This window comes from Trachurus japonicus, chromosome 24 (assembly GCF_045865225.1).
Source record: "Trachurus japonicus isolate A0001 chromosome 24, Traja_1.0".
Classification (NCBI taxonomy): Eukaryota; Metazoa; Chordata; class Actinopteri; order Carangiformes; family Carangidae; genus Trachurus; species Trachurus japonicus.
The window spans coordinates 12,694,844-12,716,949 of record NC_140930.1 but is presented as its reverse complement, the minus strand read 5'-3'; the positions used below and the strand labels follow the sequence as shown (position 1 = coordinate 12,716,949).

At 39.4% G+C, this 22,106-nt stretch overlaps 1 protein-coding gene across 1 annotated transcript; it reads right to left on the bottom strand.

Moving 5' to 3' along the window:
* Positions 1–1,074: 1,074 nt before the first annotated feature.
* Positions 1,075–16,810, bottom strand: apobb.1 (apolipoprotein Bb, tandem duplicate 1). The gene is made up of 29 exons (XM_085770668.1): positions 16,728–16,810; positions 16,365–16,397; positions 16,110–16,222; positions 15,875–16,020; positions 15,623–15,770; positions 15,289–15,441; positions 14,894–15,018; positions 14,702–14,787; positions 14,156–14,600; positions 13,952–14,066; positions 13,301–13,447; positions 12,996–13,207; positions 12,706–12,901; positions 12,439–12,618; positions 12,125–12,319; positions 11,856–12,023; positions 11,562–11,767; positions 11,201–11,383; positions 10,989–11,119; positions 10,667–10,877; positions 10,415–10,587; positions 9,910–10,070; positions 9,709–9,818; positions 9,246–9,619; positions 3,057–9,086; positions 2,834–2,945; positions 2,721–2,744; positions 2,407–2,587; positions 1,075–2,303 (listed from the first exon to the last, which is right to left on the bottom strand). The coding sequence occupies exons 1-29, from the start codon at positions 16,780–16,782 to the stop codon at positions 1,308–1,310; spliced, it is 11,409 nt and encodes a 3,802-aa protein (XP_085626794.1). The 5' UTR covers positions 16,783–16,810; the 3' UTR covers positions 1,075–1,307.
* Between the last annotated feature and the right edge of the window lie 5,296 nt (positions 16,811–22,106).

Sequence of the window (22,106 nt, the reverse complement as noted above, 5' to 3'; positions counted from 1 at the left end):
CTACAAAAAATAATGGAGTGTACTGGCTTACTGAAGGCCAAATTTAGGGAGAGTTATTTATTGAAAAGTACATTTAAGTTGTGTAGGACAGGACAGTTCTGTACCACACTGTAAGTTGTAGATTAATTTCAGTTTCTCTGCAGTTTTAGTGAAGGAAGCATTGGAGGTCAACAAGAAAAGATGATTAATACCTGGTACACAATTGATGTAAACATGTACAATTAGGGAAATGCCAGTGGTCCATCTTAGTGGCTTATGACAATGATAATTAGCTTTTAGCTGTTGGGTAGCCAAATTAGTTTTGTGTGTGTGTACACTAGGTGTATACAATGTGCATTAAATGTAATTTTTTTTTTCTTTTTTAAATACTCTTTTGAAGTTATTTACCATGTCTGTCAACAAGATACCTTTCACCTGCAGCTGCAAATTTAAAGTGTGCTTGTTGATTGCCAAGTCAATGCAAAACAGACAAACATTAGATTAAAAAAGTAAAGGCCTGCTGGGTGAACAAGAACGTAAACATAAACATACAATGAAACAGCAAACTGGTCAACCTTGCAAACTAAAAAAAAAAACAATTTCTGTGAGATTCGTGCACTGTAACACTATGATACAATCTCTTGTGTAGTTTGATTTAAAATGTTGTTATTATTCATATGAAATTTGAATGAGAAATTCAAAACAATTGAACTACTACTACCCCTACAAAGAACTTTCATTTTGTGTTGATTTTGGTGACTTATTTTCCCACTGTGTGTGTGTGTGTGTGTGTGTGTGTGTGTGTGTGTGTGTGCGCGAGTTTTATTTCTAAAGCCTGGAAAAGAAGAAAGGAAAATTTGTTTAATTAATTTCTGATGATTTCCCTTGAACCTTGGCATTGTTTTCCTTTGCTTTTTTCGGATAATGGTTTTGAACCCCTGTTTGTTTTCTTATTTCTTTGATGTGTTGATGATGTGTTCTGGTCCCGGTTTGTTTTCTTGGTGTCATATAAGCCCATTCATTCCTTCATTCATTCATTCATTCATTCATTCATTCATTCATTCAATATCAAAAACAAACAAATCAATCAAACAATTATACACTGCTTTGTTGTATTTTATTGAGGTTTTTCACTCTTGCAGGAAGGTGAGTTTCAGTAAAATGTAACATGTTCAGTGTTTGTACACAATACACCATTTACATTAAATTGATAAAACAGGTGGTTTCATTCATTGTTATAAATATGGTTGAAGAGCTAATTGTCCATATCCTTCCAAGCACATGTTCTGAACAGATAGTATTGTTTCAGATAGACTTGAACGAATGTCTCATTGTTGCAGGAGAAATGGAAGGTCAAGCTCAATCATTCCTTGACTGAACTTCACATAAGCTGGAACCTCTTGTGAAGCTTGCTGCAGGTAACCATAAACAATGTTATTGAACTGATCCACAACATATATGAAAGAGTCCATAATGTGTGCAAAAGCATTGATGAGCCGCTCCATACTTAGGCCAGATATTTCAACAATAACATTCTTTACGACTTTGACAAGTTCAACATAGAAGGTATTGATTTTGATGAACACTGCATCTAAATAGTCAGACTTAACAGAGTCAACAAACTCCTGTGATTTCTCAACAATAGCCTTCAGGGTCTCACCTATCTTTACCAGCATTGTGTCAATACTCTCCATATTTTTCACAAAGTCAATCACTTCATCCAATACTTTCCTGAAACCCACTTTGAACTGCTCTAAGATCTGGACCCCATTGATGGCGTCACCAATCGGCATGCGTAATTTCATGCTGCTGATCTTCTGAACAAAGGCACTATAATAGACCTCCATATTTTCATAGATAACATTGGTGATCGAATCTAGTGTAGTTGCAATGTTGCTTGTCAGCTTCTTCAGGACCTCAGGGAGAGTGGTCATCTCATCAGACATTGGCAGTTTGAACTGGGTCTCCCTCAAGACCTTGATGACTGCATCCAGGATGACTTGGACAGTCCTCTGGTATTCAACGATTATGTTCCTGAAGAAGATTGATAGCTGGCTCATTTGATCATCATAGTTGATTGCAGCATTGTAGACATCAGTGATGCGGGTAACGACAGCACTCATGAACTCCTCCATGTTCCTTGTGATCTGGTACTTGTCAGCAAACATTTTGAATGAAGAGATGATCGAAGGGATTTTCATCTTGAGCTCAGTCAGCATTACTTTTGGCGCTTCCATGTTGTAGGCAATTTGAAGGTTCATCTTGTCAGCATCCCTGGAAGATGATCTGATGACCAAGATGTCAACATCAACATCTGGGACAGACTGTTGAATAGAAAAAAAGAAAATATTGTTTAGATATTTGTTTATTTTTGTATCAATTTGTTTGTTTGTTTTTTAAAGAAAAATAAATCTTAATTATACTCACAGGATAGCGACCATAGACTCTTGCAGCCATCTGAGATGGGGCTCTGCCATTGAGCTGCAAGCCCAGGAAGCCAGCAGAGGGGGTTGATACTGAAGCACTGATGCCATCTCTTTGAACAGCATAACGGAGGTTTATATCGGTGAAAGTGGGACTGGTGATGTCTACATTCAGGCGAGAGACACTGGAAGAGAGAGATATGATTTTCAATGAAAAATCCTCTCTACTTCTCAACCTGATAAACTTGATTTGTACATGTTAAATAAATGGTAAAGATGAGAATTAGGAGGGAAAAAAAGAGTATATTGAAAATGTACCTGTCATCAACCTGCCGCTTTCTCCTAAAATATATAGAAAAGGAGTTTATTATTATAATGTTAAAAAAACGATTTAACATATTGTGTATTTCAAAACAAATATTGAATGTTACCTCAAGGCCTGGGTAATAATGTGATTAACATCCATGTTGAAATCACTGTTTGTCAGGACAACCTTGGTAATCATGTTCAGGGCTTCATTCTCAAAGTTTGTAGTAATGGATGCTGTTGGAAGAAATTATTTTCTTTAGATTTTGTACTCAACATTTGCCACATAAAACTAACATATGTATTTATAATGATATACAATATAGATAATATATTTCAGTGACTTACCATCCATGTCATATTCCAGGAAGACAATGACAGAGGTGGCAGATGATTTAAAGGTGGCTTTGAAGACAGGAAAGTTGCCATCTACTACAGCTGCTAGGTTTGTGGTATACAGTGGACTCACAAACTTGCCATTGGCGGAGATCTTCTGCTCGGCAGCTGTTACTTCAGCAACAGTTTTCTCGAAGATGATGAGCTCACCCAGGCTGCTGGGCTGAGAGATGTCAATCTCAATATCGGCATTGAAGGAAGACATTGGAGTAAAGTCAATGGTTGCCGAGGCAAGGTGTTTTCCATTAGTAATGAAATTGAACAGGTTTGCCTCGTTGTTGCCAGTGTATTTCAGCACTACATAGAGATGGCTCAGGGAAGCTTCAACAGCAAGATTCTCGTTTACATCCATGCTAATGACTTTGTTGGTGCCATAGTTAAGTTTTGCATCAGCAATAATCTTGGAGGTGGAGCGCAGGCCATTATTATTCAGGTAGAGATTAGCCTCATTATCCAGGATACCTACAACCAAATAGTCCTCAAGCACTGTGCCATCAATGTTTGCTCTGGTGGATGACTCCATGGAAATGTACTCAAAGGTTCCCTCTAGCTTCAGACTGTGGTCAGCCTCAGTCTTTCCAACAGCCTTGATAATTGGGAGGTTGAAATCAGCCTTCATCCTCAAGGTGGAGGCAGCATTTGCTTTGGTTATGGTATCTGCGACCAACTGTTGATTTGCTTCCAGGCTGAGAATAGGAAGGGCAATCTTTGCATTAGTAGCCACTGAGACTGCTGGTTCAAAAGTTTCAGTACTCATTGTGATAGTGCTGTCATGAGTGCCTTCAATGTGTCGATTCTCAAGGGACAGGGAATTGGCCAACTTGATTCCTCTCTTGGTGGTCAGACTTGTGGTGCCATCAAGCTTTGCTTGTAGACCCTCAAATACAGAGGCTGTGGTAGCTCCCAAACGGAATACAAGATCATCCTCAGTATACAGTCCAGCATTGACATTGAGATTGATAATGGCAGATTTGAAGGACAGTTCCGTGATCAGATTACCCACAGAGGGAATCTGCATCAGACCCATATCAACAAGTGGTGCGGTCTGGCTTTTCTTGTAAACAATCTTGGCATCTACATTAACAGTCTGCTCAGTGGTAGTTAAGATGTTCTTCAACCCAGTCTGTTCATAAAGGTTTAGGTTAGTGATAGCTGGAGTACGGAAGTCAATGAAAGGCAGGTCAATCTCCGGAATGTTAATGGGGGATGTCAGGAAGTCAAAATTGGCTTCACCATCAATAGCGACAAAGATGCCAGCCTCATTTTCATTGTTGTCAACAGTGAAGTTGTAGAATACTTTGTACTGATTAAGACGAGCCAGAGCTACTGTGTTCATCTGTTGAATATCAGTTTTGAAGATGGCTGAGTAATCATTCTGCAAGTCTACCTTAGCTGTCAGAGTTTCAAAAATGTTGACCTTGGCATTTCCCTTGTTTTGGAATTCAAAAATGATATCAAAAGGACGGGCTACAATGTTAATATCATTGGACAGGACTCCACTGACTGCACCATACAGTTCTGTGTCATGGTCTGCTTTCAGCTCAACCATCATATCATAAAGGCTGCCTTGTCCAGATGCCACAAGACGACTGTTCTTAATGAGTGGGGCCTCTGCCTCATTGCGGATATCAAACTTGAAGTAAGGAAAGCCAGATTCCACTGAAATTTGCTGCTTCATTTTTAAGATAGTAGAGTCTGTGTCACCAGTGAAAACTAGAGTGACAGTGCTGGGAGAGAGTGTCAACTGCATATTGCTCTTGTGGTTTCCATCATCAGCATTCACCTTGCCAGTGCCTGAATTGTCAACAGTTAAAGTGAAGGTGAGGTCATTTAAGTGACCAATTGATTTCTGGGTAAGAGCGGCTTCACTTCTGACATTGAAAATTGGGAGGTCCACAACATGTTTGTAAGTTGTCTCAAGAGAGGTAGACATTCCTCCTTCTACGGCAATAAAGGCTGTGTTCATAAATTCAGCAGTATAAGGTGTAGTGGTAACCTTTACTGTAGTCCTGGCTTGGGCTTGGCCTGATAGGCCATAGAGCATTACCGATGCCTGATGGTCAACTCCGACAGCTAAGTGGTGGAATTTAAGAGTCTCAGCTACAAGAATACGACTCATTTTTGGGATGGCGATACGGGCAGAGGACTCAAGGTTGTAATTAAGAAATTCAAAACTTGGAGATGCGGCCTCAGAGGTGAGGACTCCAGTGAACTTAGGTGTCAATTTGTTCTCGGTGGAGTTTTGGAACTCAGCGGACGTCTTTATGGTGTAGATGGGGGTGAGGAATTTGATCTCACCATAAATTTTGCCAAAGCAGGGGACCAAGATCTCGCTTGGAATGGTTGGGAGCTTGATCTCAGGAACCTGGAGGGACTTAACAAACTTTTCTACAGGAATGTGGGGGATAGAAAAGACTGGTATCTCTGGAAGAGTGATTTCTGGGAGGATTATTTCAGGCATGGTAGGGAGGTAGCTCATAGTCAGGTCTCCAAAGAAGGCATCAATGGAAGGCATTTTGATGTCAAAGTTCACAATAAAATCAATAAATTCAATGATTTTCTGCTTGATGTCATCAATAGAAATTGTAGTGGCCTTTACTGTGTGGATGCCTAGGATGGTGAATTCAGGGATGTCCATCTGAGTTGGCATTTCAAACCTTTCAAGCTTATCCATGCTTAAAGTCATGGAAGGCACAACAAGATCAGTGAGGGGGATGATGAAAGATGGCATGGTCAACTGAACTTTTTTCAGCTCAGTAATGAGCCCAGTAATGATCTGCTTAATCTCGCTAGTGATTTTTTGCTCCGATGTCATCTCCGTAAAGATGTTGGCCATCATAGAGAACATATCAGTGATGAGGGACATGGCACGGTTGTAGTTATTTTTCACTAATTTCACAGAAAACTCAATCAAAGATTTGACATCAAAATCTATAATTCCCTGCTTTATAAATTCAGCAGATCTCTTTAGTGTTTCAAGGACAACCTCATCAAATACGTCCTTTACAGATTTGATAATTTCTGCCATTCTAATTTCTCTCAGGCGTTCCATTAAGCCTCTTGCAGAGGATAAGACAAGATTGATAAAATCTATTGTTGCCTCAAGTTTCTGGGGGATTTCAAGAGTCCTAATCAGCTCATTCAGGTAAGATATGTATTTAGCAATAATTTGATTGACATAGTCCAGGAAGTCACTGTAACTCAGGGCGTTAAGATTTTGCGCAAAGACTTCAATGTACATATTCAGCTGTTGAATCATATCCTTGACCTCAGTTGATTTCAAGTAGTTGATAGCTCCCTGGAAAAACTGCATGAATTTGGCTGGTATATCTGCATCTTTCACCATCTTGATCACAGCTGTAACAGTTTCCTCAATTCTGAACTGCTTGATGAGCTCCACAGCCTTTTCTAGGACAGCTTGAATCTTTTTCTCAGCTTCAAACATCACAATCATCTCTCTCATTTTGGTATAGAATTTGTTGAGTTTACCTAAGATGTCAAAGTCCTCAATTTTTCCCCTAATATAATTGAATATATCACTGAAAATCTCTGGGGGAAGGTCTAGGAAAAGGAAATAGGTTAGGAAATCGGCTAGGAAATCAATAAAATCAATAACAGCATTGATGTTAATACGTTGGATGTACCTCTTCAGCTCAGTGACAAATGTCTGCACGTCAGAGGCCTCAATTGTCTGTTTCATTTCTCCAATGAATGTTTGTAGTTTTGCTTTGATTTCATAGTTGGCATCAATGTCATGCAGGAATGCAAATCCGCTGTCCCTCAGTTTTTCAAAGTCAATTGACTGGACCATCTCGCTTATGTTATCAATCATATATATAACCATAGCCTTGATGGTGTCATACTCCTCTTTAAAGGTATTCAGTAGCTGGATATTCTGAAGTGATTCAGAGAGGTCGCTGTTATCAATTATCTCCTTCATTTTACCAGCAAAGTGCTGAATGTAAATACTGAGATCAGCCAGATTTATCAAAAAGGCCTCCACATCGGCCATTGAGATGGCATAGTCTTTGGTGAAATCACTGAAATACAGTTTCAGTTGATTTATGTTGCCTTCTACATTAAGTTGAGAAATAAAGTCACTCACATGACGGGGAAGGGCCTCAAGTTTCACCATTATCTCCTCATTGCTGATGTAGTCTCTTAGTGCTTCTGCGATCTGCACAACAAAGCCCTTTATGCCTTCCAAGATGGCAGGGAGATTTTCAATTAGGGGGATCTGAATTATATGACTGTCTGTGTTCTTGTCATACTTGAGGAAGCCAGAGATGGCGAATTCCTGGTTGTCTGTTGAATCTGTGTTAAGGATATTTGTGAGGATGATGCCAGAAACCTCAATTCCAGTTCTCTCAGCAGTGTTGTAAACACTCATGTCCTGATTGAAGGCATGCTCATTCATTTTAGACCTAAGTCTTAAACTTGTCTTCTGCTCTTGGAGAGACAGAAGAGTGTCCATCTTGTTGTCAAAGGTGGTCTCAAGGGAAAAACCATTATCTAGCTGCTGAGTGACTGATGCCCTGCTTTCATGTGAACTAGCAAAAGCTAGGGGCTGTGCTTTAAGGAGTAACTTGCCATAAAGCTGGGCACTGTGCTTTCCATACATGGTGATGTCTCCATCAGCATTGAAGATTGCATCAAGGTTGAAATCAAAAGGAACAATGCTGCAGCGGATTGTGTGATCAAAGCGCATTGCCTGTGAGTTGAAACGGCTGTCGGTGGTGATTTTGGCAGCAAGACCAACAACCTCAAGCTCAGTGTTTTGGTTCATGTGAGTTCCAAAGAGTTTTCCAGTGGTGCTGCACTTTGCAATAGTAATCATATCAGCATACATTAGCTGGTAGGTGTGTTTGATCTCTTCCTCACCATAGATGGCTTTCAGGCTTCCAGTCAGTTCCATCTTGGAAAGCTCTGCCTGCAGCGTAGCCTCATTAATGAAGTTGGCAGCCAGAAGTTTCAAGTTGTTATTAACATTTGCAGAAGCAGTGTAAGGTTTCACGTCAACTGTGATATCATGAGTATACGTAACATACTCACTTGCTGTGGCCTCTGCCTTTGAGTTAAAGTCAAGACCAGAGAGAGTAATGGCAAGAGTGTTGGCATTGTCAAACTTGATGTCTTGCAATGCTGCCTTATTGGTAACGGATAATGTAACTCTTGAAGTGTCAAATCCAGCACTGAAAGTATTTTCTAGGGACAGTGGGCTCTGTAGGGTGGTTGTTCCACTTGTGGTCAACCCATCCTTGTTCATTCTCAGAGTAGCCTTGTGATTAGCCTCATTGTCAAGAAGCTTCATGGAGGCATCACTGTTTACAGCCAGACCACTGGCATCAAGAGAGGCAGTCAGCAGAGAGTAAACACGGTTTTCAGAGTGGTCTGCGTTTGTCTCCATCCTCATGACAAGTTCACCAGCACCAGCAGAGGCTTCAGCCTGGTTGCGAATCTTCATGCCAAGAGCAAGGGCATTTGCATCACATTTCAGTGACAATTTGTTGTCTTTGAAGGAAAGGTCAACAACATGTGTCAAAGCATCTTCAAAGGCAATGGTGTTGGACACAAGTGAGAATTCACCATTGGCAAGGGATGCTGCAATTGTGTTCTGCCCCCTAACAATTGTGGAGTCAAACTGAACATTAGAGTCAATCTTTGCCTCTGGCCTGAGTGGGAAGATGGTAAATGACTGTTTTGAAACCGTCTTGCCATACATGGGTCCAGCCTTGAACATTCCCTCAAGATTGTTATCACCAGAGATTTCTTGAGTATTTATTCCAGCCATACCTGTGTGCTCCAGGGCAACGTTGATGCCAAATGGACTTGTGGCTTCAATCTTGCTGTTTGATTTCAAATTGATTTTGTTGGTGATGGTTACCTCCTCAATGATACTAACACTGGCCTCAATGAATTTATGAGCCAAAGAGCTCTTCAAATGGGCCTTGATGTAATCGGTGATGGACAGCATTCCTGAACCTGAATAAAACAAGTAGAATAAAAAAAGAAGAATAGTGATGAGTAGTGTGACTAAGATCACAGGAATGAATAACAGAATTTTAACTTTAATTTTAACCTGTATTTAGGGTTTGGATGGGCGATACAAGAAATTAATTAAATATAATCACTCTGAAATACCTTCCATCTTCATTGACAGGATGTCAAGTGGAGAGGTCCCTTTCACATCAAACTTAGCAGAGTAGCTTGGAGTGTCCACAACATCTTTGCCAGCAACCATTGAGGCCTCCAGGTCATATATGTTACTGCTCATCTGAGTTGAAATTTCAGCTTTGCCAAAAAGAGGAACAGACAGAGTAAGGCTCTCAGGGACAACAAGGTCTGGGATAGGAATCTCCATAGAGACGATCTCCAGTCCAAACTGGGGCAGAGACACGCTAGGTGTTGTCAAAGCTGGTGGGAAGTTTAACTCCTCTGTTGACTTTCCTCCAAGAGGGAGAGGGATAGCAATGGTGAAGCGCTCATTGTTGAAGTAGTAAACAGCTTTGGCCTCACTGTTAAAAAGTCAAAAGTAAAATGCATTAATGCTTTGGGAAAACACTCATATAGTTTAAATGTTTACTATGGATTGTATAACCCTTACTTATTCAAGAATAGTTTCTCTGGCAGGGAAATCTCAGGCATATCAGGCACTCTGAAGTTCTGAATGTATGGGAAATCAGCACCATATTTTTCCATGTAGTTGTTTGCTGCCTACAACAACAAGAAAGGCATTGTTTTGATGGGCTTCATGTTTTTAGCAAACAAAACCTGAATTATTGGTATCAATTTCCAAAACTCTTACCTCCACAAATGTCTTGAAGATGTGACGGACTTTCATGTCAGTTCCTCCAACCTGCATGTCAAGAACTTCATTGCCGTATCTCTTAAATACTTCAGCATTTGGCAGGATGGTGGTCTCGGTGTTTACATCAGACTTGAGCTCAAACTCAATCTTGTCAGAATCTACAATAGGAGACATCATAGATATTTAGATACTCTTAACACAATAAAAGGTTGCATTTTTGATGTAAATAGAGCATTTGCAATTCATGTTTTGGCTTTGATTAGTGGTAACAGAAATGTTTAAACTCTTTCTGATTAATCACCTCCTCAAATGGAGTTGCCATTATACTGTTGTAACAGCACCCTGTGTCATTTTGGGCCACATATATTTTAATCGCATTCCTTGTACAGTAATCTGTTTCTACATTTGCGATGTGACCCAGATTTTTATGCCTCTGTCTAAGAAGTGATGCCAATTAATTCAATTGTTATGTAAAATTCTGAAAAGGGGTAAGAAATATTACCATATTTCATTGCAATTTTCTGCTCAGAGGTTGCGTCCATGAACTTGATTTCACTCTTCAGCTCCATTTCCAATTCTTCATCACGCTTCATGTTAGCTGTGACAGTGGCATCAGCATTAATTGATGGGACAAGAAGCTGGACTTGGAGCATACCCTCCCTCATGGCCTTCAGACTAAAAGATACACATCAAGTTAGTGTTATCTCAGTGATGATTAATGCCATTTCACAAGGATTTATGGTTTATTTCTTACTTAGCACGGCCAACCAGGGAGAGCTGAGGGATGTTCTTGTTTATAAAGTCCAGAGAGATGGAGTGGGTTCCTTTGCCCTTGGTGTTTCCATCGACAACACCCAGTCTGAGGCCAGCCTCCACATCATAGTCAGGGATCTCGATGTCAGCTGTGATGACATTCTTCCTTCTGTTATATTTCATGATTGCCCTGGCTTCAGTGGCGTCAGCACCTGTTATTGATCAACCAAAAGATTCAGCTTAAACAACTCCACTGAAATGGTTTGTTTCCAATTTGTGGTTTCCAATAGGATCCAGACAGATTTTTCATCATTGTACAATACCTTCAGCCCTCAAAGTGAACTTCACAGAATCAACCTTGTGCCGACCCTCTTCTCCCTCCCGGAGGAGCTCATAGGCAACAGTGGCTGTGTACTCAGTGACTTCACCAGTAGGATGGAGCTCCACAGCAAATCTAATAAGGTAATTAATATGGTTAGTTAAACAAGTTAATCTGAGACTGTTATTTGTCTGTGGTTTAGAAATTCACACCCACTTGCTGTCTCCAGTGAAGGGAAAGTAGGGAGCTGTCTCTTGAGAGAAAGCATCAGTGTACTGCAGGGCTGTACAATATTTCATTCCAGCGAAGACAGGAGTGCACTCATTGACATCAACTTTGTCCATCACGAAAGGGGGAATGGTCCTCATCTCTGATCCAGTTACTGCCACCAAAGTGTTTCTAAATTTTGAACAAAACTATGTTAAATCTGACTTTGAATGTTCTCTTTCATCTAAATGTGGAAAGGTTAATCACATAGAATAGATAGACAAACATTTTCATTGTTTCCATGGCACATACCATTGTCCACTAGACATTAGACATTATTACATTAGATTAAAATTCTAGTAATACTTACGTCATTCTGATGAGCTTTGTAGGCCTCGTTGGTGCAGGGATGGTCAACTTCACATTGTTACGTTCCATGGAGATCTTGGCATTGAGCCCACTCTCATGGAAAATGTTGGTGTGCATCTCCAATCCAGAATTTACATATTCAGGGATGTGGGAACCAATTTGAGTTACAAACTCAATGCCAGCAGAGGGCATGAAGGTAACTTCACTCTGTTTAGAAACATTGGGAAAATGTGAGCAGTTGTGTTGATGTTCCATAATAGCAAAATGCATATGTAGTACATTTATGTATAATTACCATGTCACGAGCAAACTTGAGTCCACCTTTGATACCAGGGGTGAAAGTACCAGACAGGGCAATCCTCAGAGGGACACCAGTTACGGTAGGCAGGAAGAATTCATTATCCATGAAGATGTAGTGGGCAAAGATTGTGTTGTCAGTATTAGTCATCAACGCCTTCATTAGCTGTGGAAAACAATACAAATACACAGATGTAACTCAGATAATAAACAAAAAATGACTAAATCTGTAAAATTTTTGCAAAGAAAATAACTTGATGTACTTACATCAGTGGGGAACATCGTGAACATTCTGTCAATCATGGTGCCAGCTGAGAGGGCCATCTCCGCCATATCACTGGTCCTCAAATATCCCAGCTCATTTCCCAGAAGTCTCAGATAAACCATCGCCTCAGGAGACTGTGCGGCTTCCAGTTCCCTCACCAGTTTGTTGACATTGCGTCCAATCTCCCTCATCAGGCCCTGGGATGCCCATATACATAATGTTACTAAATTCATTGCTGTTCGTAAAAATCCAGTTGCAGAATTCTAAAATATATATTTAATACATTTAATAGATTAAACACATTTTGAATGAATACCTGTCTCTTCATCCTGTCCTGCTTCATAGCAGGCATGATATTCTGCAGGATCTCATTGACTTTAAGTGGCATGTTATCAGAGACAAAGTACATTGTCTTCAGGGCAGTGTCAGGGAAGAAGCCATTCGGTCCAAACAGGGTCTCAACAGTTGGTTCAAATCCTTTGCCCTCCATACCGATCTGTAAAGGATACAGTTCTCAACGGTCACAATTTCTATAAGAGATATCTCAAAGCACAATTTGGATGGAATATATCTGAGCATTTACCTCCATCATGTCAATTTCATAGCCAAATGCCTTCAGAGTCATTTCAAGCATGAGTTCCTTGGGCAGATAGCTGGTACCCTCAAAGATCATGTTGCCCTCTACAGATCCAACCTTGTAGTTGCGAGAGAACTTGGTGGGGTCCATGACTGACCCAATCTCATTCCCCTGCAGAGCATCATTGATCTTCTGTCTCAAACTGGAAAATAATTTTAAAAAAAATGCTACAGTTAAAACAAATGGTGCTCAAATGTGATTACTCTCTTAAATTAGACTATCAGCTTTTTGCTTACTCTCTGGTCTCAGGCTCCTTTGAGGACAAAATGTTGGTAATGTGAGAGATGACAAAGCTCTTGACTTGTTCGTCCTGCTCACTGATCAAGGCATCAGCCAGCTGAGCCAGTTCACGTGGCTGGGGGTCCTTCATAAGTACCAGATAGGCAGAAATACGCTTTTGCATGGGGCTGGTGGTGTCCAAAAGCACTTGCATGAGAACATCTCTGCTCTGTGGTCAAAAGAGATTAACAAAATTAGTATCAGTAACGTAAAACACAATAATTCAAATAAAATAACAATCCAATGAAATAATCTGACTTGCCTCTTCAGGAACTGTGATCAGCCTGTACACTTGGATGGCAGCCTGCTGTACTTCCTGGGAAGCTGCAGGTTGGTTGACACACTGCATCACAGCAGATCTGAGAGCAGGACTAGCAGGTACCACAGCTGGAGCCATGTTTCCAATGACCTAGAATCAACAGCGATAGTTGTCCTCAATGGGCAGAATCTGACTTCTCATCATTTCAAAGATCATCCATGACAGATCTTTGTGCATCAACTGGCATTTGTAATTCATTTCCTCAAACACCCCTCATTCCAACTGTTTCCTTTCCTTGTCTTATGCTATCACATTGGCTTTCCCCATTGGTTAACAACTAAGCAATGGATTTTTCTTCACTGCATTTTTAAATATAGCAGGGCAACACATTTTTAAAGTCTTATTTAACTTTGTCTTTGCTGCTTATAAATCCAAGGTCATTGTGTTGTTGCCCTGGAAAATACTTGTGACGGAACAACTGAACTGCATGACTTAAACATTATCAAACATACAGAATTACAATTTAAGCAGATAAGATGTTATGGAAATGCCAATAATTTCAGATTTAAAATTTAAGTTACATACATTCAATGTTGTTCTGCTAATTGATGTTGTCGTTTGTCTCCAATTTGATCAACAGGGTGAGATACCTACCCTCAGTGTCATGAAGGTGTTGTCCCTGTCACCGGAACAGTCACCCAACTTAGCAGCCATGAACTCAGCCACGGACTGAATCTCAGGGATCAGTTTTCCTTCAGCTCCGTAAAACCTGTTGAATAGAAAATAGAAACAAAAAACATTGAGCTAAAAATCATTCTCTTAGTTCTCTGTGTGGAATTCGTGGTTAATTTCACTCACCTCTTGACAACATTGCTCAGGGCATACATGATGGGCTTGCTGGGTAACTTTTTGGCCATCTCAAGCATGTCATTTATGAGGAGGGCAGAGGGATTGGACATGAGCCCCAAAGCAAAAACAGCAGCATCAATCTCGAGTAAAGGTCTATCTGTGGTCCTGAGGATCTGCATGATGGCACTGCTGCACTCAGGGGTTCCACACTGGGCCAGAACCTGGTAGGTCAGAGCAGGGGACGCAGCAATAGCCTCAGGAATGGCAGGACTCAGGGTCTCAGCCTTCATTCCACGGACCATGGTGACGAGCTTGTGGAAGAGGTGAGCCCTCCTCTCTCCCTCAGTTTCGGGAAGATTGGCCAGTTCCCTCAGGAGGTTCAGAGCTGTATCTGCATCCTGGACAACACTTTTGTCCTCAACAGTCTCCATGTGAAGACCCTTGACAATGTCACCTACAATACATAACACATTACGTTAAAATCACTTAACTGATAAGCTGATAAAACAATCAGCTATAAATCAAAACAAATATAAGTTAATGAGAGGAACTTACTGCGATCAAAGACTCTGTCGTTGTGGGGAGAAACCTGAACCAGAGTGAGCTGTTGCTTTCCAACGTTGGTAACTCCATATTTTTCCCTGTAGAACGAAAACAAAGGGTTAAAATTTCACTGTATCAGCCAGGTAAGTACATACACTTCCCTAACTGAGCATTTTATAGTTTACATTACACGTCCTGACTTACTTGTGTGAGAAGGGAATGAGGATGTGGTTCTCAGTGCAGGACCCAGAGGTCATGTGTTTCTTCTCATTGTCAAATTTGTAGTTACAGGTCTGGGAGCTTCTGACCAGCTGAGCAAGAGGGTAGTGCTGAAAAACAAACAAATAATGTTATCAGTGTTGTTGATTATATGAAATTGTACTTCTGCAACATTCCAGATAACCATTTGTTTGTTTGTTTTTTTAAATTACACAAGCAATAGTAGCTGTTTTCAGGGATGTAAAATTACTCCATATGCAACAAGTGATTTTTGATTTGTGACTAGCTACAGTATAGCACAGAAAATATGGTTAACGTATAGGGTTAGGGGTAGGCAGAGGGTTAGGGTTAGTTCAAATCAAGTTTGTTTGATGCCTTACCATGCCAGTGATAAGTGCCAGGGGGCTTGTGTGATCTCTCATTGGGACAAATTTGTCACATCTGGACAGATCCCTGGTCAGGCTGATGTCAGTTGCAATATCCTCTCTAGCGTTCACGGTGTAATAGGTCTCACACTTGCCATGGATAGTGGGCTGAAAAGAGGATGTTACAGTTGATTAGAGGATAATGTACATGTGTTTAGTGTTCCATAGAAATTCATTTTTAAAAAATTCTCAGTAAAAACCAAAGCATGGTTACTGTAAGTCTGACAGTGGTACTAAAGTATTTATCATGGTGTTATAGTTTGTTTGTTTTTCTTGTAAATCAATATACCATGTTCTTGTTCTTGTCCTCCTCCTCCAGAGGCACAGCCAGGGCAGAGATGATACCCCTCTTGAAGTTCAAGGTGGTTGTTGTCTCACCATCCTCAGGGTACAGTTTCACATCGTACACACCCTCAACCACAACCTTCAAAGGATACCTTAAAGTATACATGGGATGTGTAAATTGAATTATTGCTGCAAAACATCTTAAATACCAAAATTACAAAACAGTATCAGCAGTTATTCTCATCAAGTAACGTACCTCTCCATTTCAGCAGCAAAGGCGTCAGAGCTAGGTGCAGGTCCGAACACAGGGTTGCCATCTGCGTCCATGTCAATCACCTCACTCAGACTACAGCCGGTGGTGCGCACGATAAAACTGCAAGTCTGAGGTACTTCAATTTCAACCTGTAACAAAAGGTAAATGTTTTATTTCTCTGAGGGGAAGAAAAGAAAAAACACTCAACTTAGGTTGGTTTTTAAAATGTTTTTCTTACCATGCAAGAGGCCCTTGGTCCGTTCTGGAGTGGTGAGGCTCCATTGATGGCATTCAAAGATTCAGCTTCATATTGGTATTCATACTTGTGTAGGGTCTTGTACCTTTTTGCCACTAGAAAACAAAATCAATGATTACAATAGAGAAGAAATGTATGTATGCATATATGAATGTTAAAGGAATCCATTTACTCTCATAGACGTGAAAATGTGTTGACTGGCTGTCAACACAAAAATCTCTACAAGTAGTAACTTACACATGCAGAGTGGCTGATCTTCATCTTGGGCAACTGTTCAGAAAAAAGGCAGATCATTTCATTTAGGTTTTTATAAACTATTGCGCATCCAAAAACAATCCGAATGGCTGCAGAATAACATAATATTAAATGCACCATAGATACAATGAAAAGCTATTATTGCATGGCTTTACAAATATGTGGATGTTTTTTTTTGTTTGTTTGTTTTACAATCCTTCTGTCCTTTCAAAAATATATAATAATAAAAGTGATGCAAGGTGATGTACAATATTTCTTACACAATAATTTTGAAAATTTTGAAGTAATAGTTTAAAATAACTTATACTGTTAGAAAATGTATAGTGTTTTCTAAGAACTACTCACAAGCCAAGGCAGATGTACTTAGGAGCAGCAAAAGACAGAGCTTTGAGTCCCCCATGATTGGGTTCGCTGAAGCTCCCTCCCTTAACGTAGGCGAGTACTCAGATGAGACTGGAGTGTCAGCTTCAGTCCAGGACTTTTATACCCACAGCTGGGCTCTGTCTGAAAGTAGGGGGGTGCAGACAGCAGTTTCAAAGTCCACTCCACCCTCCTGTGTGGAGGGACAAAGGGAAAAGGTTTTAAAGGATACTTGTATCTCATTGCACAGGCTTACAAAACTGATCGTTGGTGTTCAATATTCAAACTGTATCATATAAAACTGCAGTAAAAATGCATTTTGTGGCTGTTTACATGCATTACAAGTAATTCATTAAAGTTTAATTTAGATTTCAATTGTTTTATAAGGCTATGCTATTTCTAATACAATTCAGATGATCGATGAAGAGCTGCTATGTAAAGTTACTTCTTTTCTCAGTCATATCTGGGGTTGCTCCTTGGTGTTGCCTAGTTAAACGTGCCATTCATTCGAATTATTTTATTACTTGTGATTGACTGTTATTGATTATGAATATTTATATGACAACGTGCCAGACGGGTGGAGCTTGTGACTATAAAATCGAGTTTAATTGTTTTATATATAGTAATTTGAGATGATAGGGTTTTAAATGTCCATAATCAGCTGGCAGAGGTTAATATTCTTGAAGAGCTACTGTGATAACACAAGTCAGTCAGTCAATCAAAAAAAGTTGAACAGCTGCAGTGTGGATTAGGTCATTGACTAGGCTCTCAGACTCTCATCAGTGAACACTGAGTGATCAAGGCGTGCTCTGAACACAAAGTCCCTCTACATGTGAAGAAGATAATAAAGTTATCAGCACCTTTATCTGTTGATGATATTAACTGAAAAACAAAAAAAGTGACACTTAAAGGTAACATTTCCTCTATTATGTAAATGCTGGATGTTTCCTTTAGTATTGATTTAGTCGTTTTAGTTACTGCTGTATTTACTAAGCACATTAATGATCATCCCTTTACGTGTACATGGTTTATCTTCTGGAGTTTAACCGGTTTAATTTTACATTTAATTATATCTCCAAGTACCTTTGTACATGTATTAAATAAATGAAAAATAATCCTAGTCATACTACTTACAGTATAATACCTTGTAATGTGTCAGGCACTTGTTGCTCCGCCTTCACTGCCACCAGCCAAAATGAGAACTGTGGAAACATTTACCAAATTTCAATATGAGTTTTGATGATGAACTTTGATCTTCAAAGATTCAAAGTTCGATGCAAAGTTTGATTTGCTGTTTAACTTAGGTTTGCATCCATGTTTTTGGCAGAGACGGAACATAAAATTGACTTCTTTTCCTCTAAATGATTTAGGCCAAATATAAAGCGTTTAACATACAGTGTTTGAGACTGCACAGCTTTGAATTACTACTTAATACTACTTCTAAATTCTCTTTTGTAAATGAATCACATAACTACATCTGAACATTGTGTAATAGCCTGTTGCAATATTCCTCCATCAGCACCTTTTTTTAGAGGTTTGTCAGATACTGACAGTGTTTGCACTGACAGACATGTACACAGACAGAGTCCAAAGGGAGCCTAAGCCTCTGAACATTTTGTGTTTCATTTGCATTTTGGAGAGTTGAAACTCTTCTGCAGGATGTATTTGTCCAGTTTTAATGCAGAAGTTTTAGTTTTAAAACTTATTTTAATGAAATTAGCCTTCTAGTCTTGTTCACACACACTCCGTGTGTGGAGCCTTCTTGAAGGAGGGTCATTGTGGTTGAGCAGCGCTCAGACAAGATCAGTGCCTCTGCATGCTTGATGCACAATGTCTTGAAGAGAAGTGATGTTTTAAGAAACATAAAAATCTAAGTGTGATTCCAAATGTAGGCTACTATTTTGCTTTTTTTGTTGTTGTTGAAGATTTTCATTTGTCACTCTATTGATTCCCCCGTTTTTAATGGGTTGGTGAAGTCTGGAAGTCTGTAGTTAAAATTAGAGGAAGAAGACGAGATAGACTGTGGAATCAGAAAAGGAATAAAAATAAGTGAAGAAACATGAGAGGCCACTATCACCTTATGATCAGCCGAAGTTAGGCTTAATGCCTTATTATAGTATTTTCAGTCAAAAAAAAAAAAAAAAAAGCATAGCATACAGTCCTGCTGCCAGTGGCCACCTGAGGCGGCCGAGTCTAAACTCTGTGACCCTCCACATAGGTGACAGACATGTACAGCCCCCAGCAGGGCAGCTGTAGGCACTATTGCCAAATCGAACGTTTGGTGTAAAGGTCAGCAGTTCAATCAACTGAGATTGCTCACAAGGCCTGTTTAACTTTATTTAAAGTCTTAAAAGTGCATGTAGCTGCTTCATGATGTATGATCAAACTGCATGATAAAATGCATCATGAAGGTTTGGAAAAAATGAAACCTCATAGAGATTTTAATACAGACACAGCAGTGCAGACATTATCACCTGTATGCTTTGCTCTGCAGACTCCTTGACCACATTTCCCAACCCTACTGTATGGATTGTTGTGCTAAGTAGTTTGATAAATCTGCAATGCTTTCCATCAATCATCTTTGTGTGTTGCAACTTCTAAATTGGATTGTTGAAAAGGTGGCATTAGAAAAATATCACATAATAACTTTTTTTCTTTACTAAACCTAAAGATCCTTTAGCCAACTCACAGTAGAATAAATGCATACAGTACATGATGAATCTTTGCCATTTTGCATTGCAATATGATTTCTGTTTACCAAAGACAACTGGGAGTGGAGAGGTCCTAGAGAATGTTTTATGTGCTTTCCAAAAAATAAATAAAAAATTTTCCGTTTGATGCACATTTTCTTTTACAATAAGTAACTGCAAAAGATGTCTGGGTATTGCCCATTTTACATAAAAGTCTTGAGCACATTTTGATATTGCACTAAATATGCAACATATGCAATACAATTAACATGCACTCCTGTATTTTCTATTCATAAATCTGCAACAATATTAGCTGTAAAATGCAGTTTGAAATACATGCCACTGCAGTCTACTGAACTCTTAGTCAATCTGATTGGTCAAATACTGGCTGAAAGTCCAGACACAGTGAAGTCATGCACAGGGTATCTCTGTGTCATAAACAGCCATGTTCACTCATTGTCATATTGCTCTTCAACTTTATCAAGAACTGAAAGATAAAATTTAGGACCCAACATAATAAAGGTTTCACTGACAGAACCACTGTGTAGATTTTATATTACATCAGAGCATACACAGAATACGTGCATATACATCATGCACACTTGCATACTTTAAGTAAGTTTAAGTAAGTTTAGGTTTAGTGTGGTCTAAAAAGAAAAGAATACTTGGTCCAAAAATTGTAATCAATGCTATCTTTGTTTCAGATGTATACCTGTGCAGAGTCTGAGATAATTAGTGCAGATAAAATTACATTTAATGTTGAATCTAAAGTGCATTAAAATTCGCACTTTGCACAGAAAATACATTTAAAAAATGCTTTTCATTTACTTTTGATATGCTCCCATATGTTGATTGGATCACTATGTTACTGCTTTTCACAGCTTAACAAACATCGACTTTGAGAATATAGATGAATTGTAATGATTGTCTTAGATTTGGGGAGTTTGGCAGCAAAGAAAAGTTGCGTGTTAAAAATAGGATGAGGATACAGGATTGAATGAATGGAAAATGTATGGGTCTGACTTTTGGTATAGTGCGAATTTTAAAAGATATTTATATTCACAAAGAATCAACTTATTCTAACTCAGGCTCCACCGACCACACCAAATCCATCCAACAATTGTGATTTGATAGAGATATTTCAGTGTAATCCAAAAATGTCAAATCAGGGAAAGTCATTAGAATTGATCCTCTCGGGACCATGAATGTCTTGTTTGTGTGTGTGTGTGTGTGTGTGTGTGTGTGTGTGTGTGTGTGTGTGTGTGTGTGTGTGTGTGTGTGTGTGTGTGTGTGTGTGAGAGAGAGAGAGAGAGAGAGAGAGAGGAAGAGAGATCCTTGGCAAATGGCAAATGTGGTCCTCGAGCCAAGTACTGCAACAGGAACTATCACAGAGGAGGTTCTTACACATGTTTATATATCTGTCAGCTTGTGGACAGATTTTCTTACTGCGAATGGCATCACAACCATGATGAGAAATTTCACAGGTGTACGATAACCCTTATAATTCTGTAGTATTGACTACTAAATACTCATAGGTTGGATGATGATATATTGGTGGCTGGTGGTCCTGACTAGTCATTGATAATTTTTTGAAGTATTTTTGGGGGGCTTTTACACCTTTAATTGACAGGATAGTTGGAGAGACAGGAAATAGGGAGACAGAGATATATGAGGCCTGCTCAACCCAGTGAGTTATGGATGCCCCCATTGATAATTATTTTTGCGCATCTGATTCAAATCAATCAAATAAACTTTATTTGTCCCACCAGGGGAAATTTGTCTTGGGCAAGGGAGTTATGACAGCTGCTATGTACATGTAAAACATCCATAAACAGTACATAATATACCATAAAAACAGTAACAAAGGCACACAAATCCAAGAGAAGAGAAAGAGTGCGGGGTGCAATAAATAGAGTCTATAAAAATTGCAAAACAAATAGCCATGATTCACAGAGCCCAAGCTTATTCAGTTATTTTAGTCAGTTATTGTAAAATCACTGATATTTCCTACTTGTATTAAATTATATTTATTTTGTATTATTTATGCACATTTTGTGTCACATTTATTATCACATGTCACTTAATTAAAATAGAAAACTGACAACTTAAAAAAGATTAGAGTAGACTCCCAGATGATTCGAGAAATAATACGTTCACTGCTCATGTAACCTGCAGCGGCGACTGACACCGGGGGCAAGGGTGACATCAGAGCATGAGATAACAAGTCTGGAGCGAGGGCTGAGCTCGGCCTGCAAGCTGTGGCAGTAGGGCAAATGTGAAAGTATCAGAAGTGTCAAATTATAACAGCAGAAAATCCCATGAATGTTGGAGGTTGCATCGATTCTAAAATGCCATCAAATTAATAAAGCACCTTTTCAAAAGACAGTGTCTCGCTGTTGTTGATAGTTATTTATCAGATTTTTGCAAGTGTCACTAATGCAAAGTATCATGGTACTGAGGGTTGTGAACCCATATGTGCTGTTCATTCCAGCATGCTGATAAAAAAGCATCAGCTCCACTTTCAGAACAACCTCTCAAACACAACTTATATAATATGACATGACATGGATTTAAGGTCCATCAAGGACTTTACTAAATGTTAATCACCCCTAAAACTATTGATTCAACTCCTTACGTGTATTACCTTCTGGCAGAAACAGATAACACACTGACG

Excerpts from the sequence above, each read along its gene's own strand:
- apobb.1 (XM_085770668.1), bottom strand. The coding sequence starts at position 16,782 with ATGGGGGACTCAAAGCTCTGTCTTTTGCTGCTCCTAAGTACATCTGCC. Across the intron at positions 12,619-12,705 it reads ATGAAATTGACATGATGGAG|ATCGGTATGGAGGGCAAAGG; the intron begins GTAAATGCTCAG and ends TATCCTTTACAG. Across the intron at positions 2,304-2,406 it reads GAGTCTATGGTCGCTATCCT|TCTGTCCCAGATGTTGATGT; the intron begins GTGAGTATAATT and ends TCTATTCAACAG.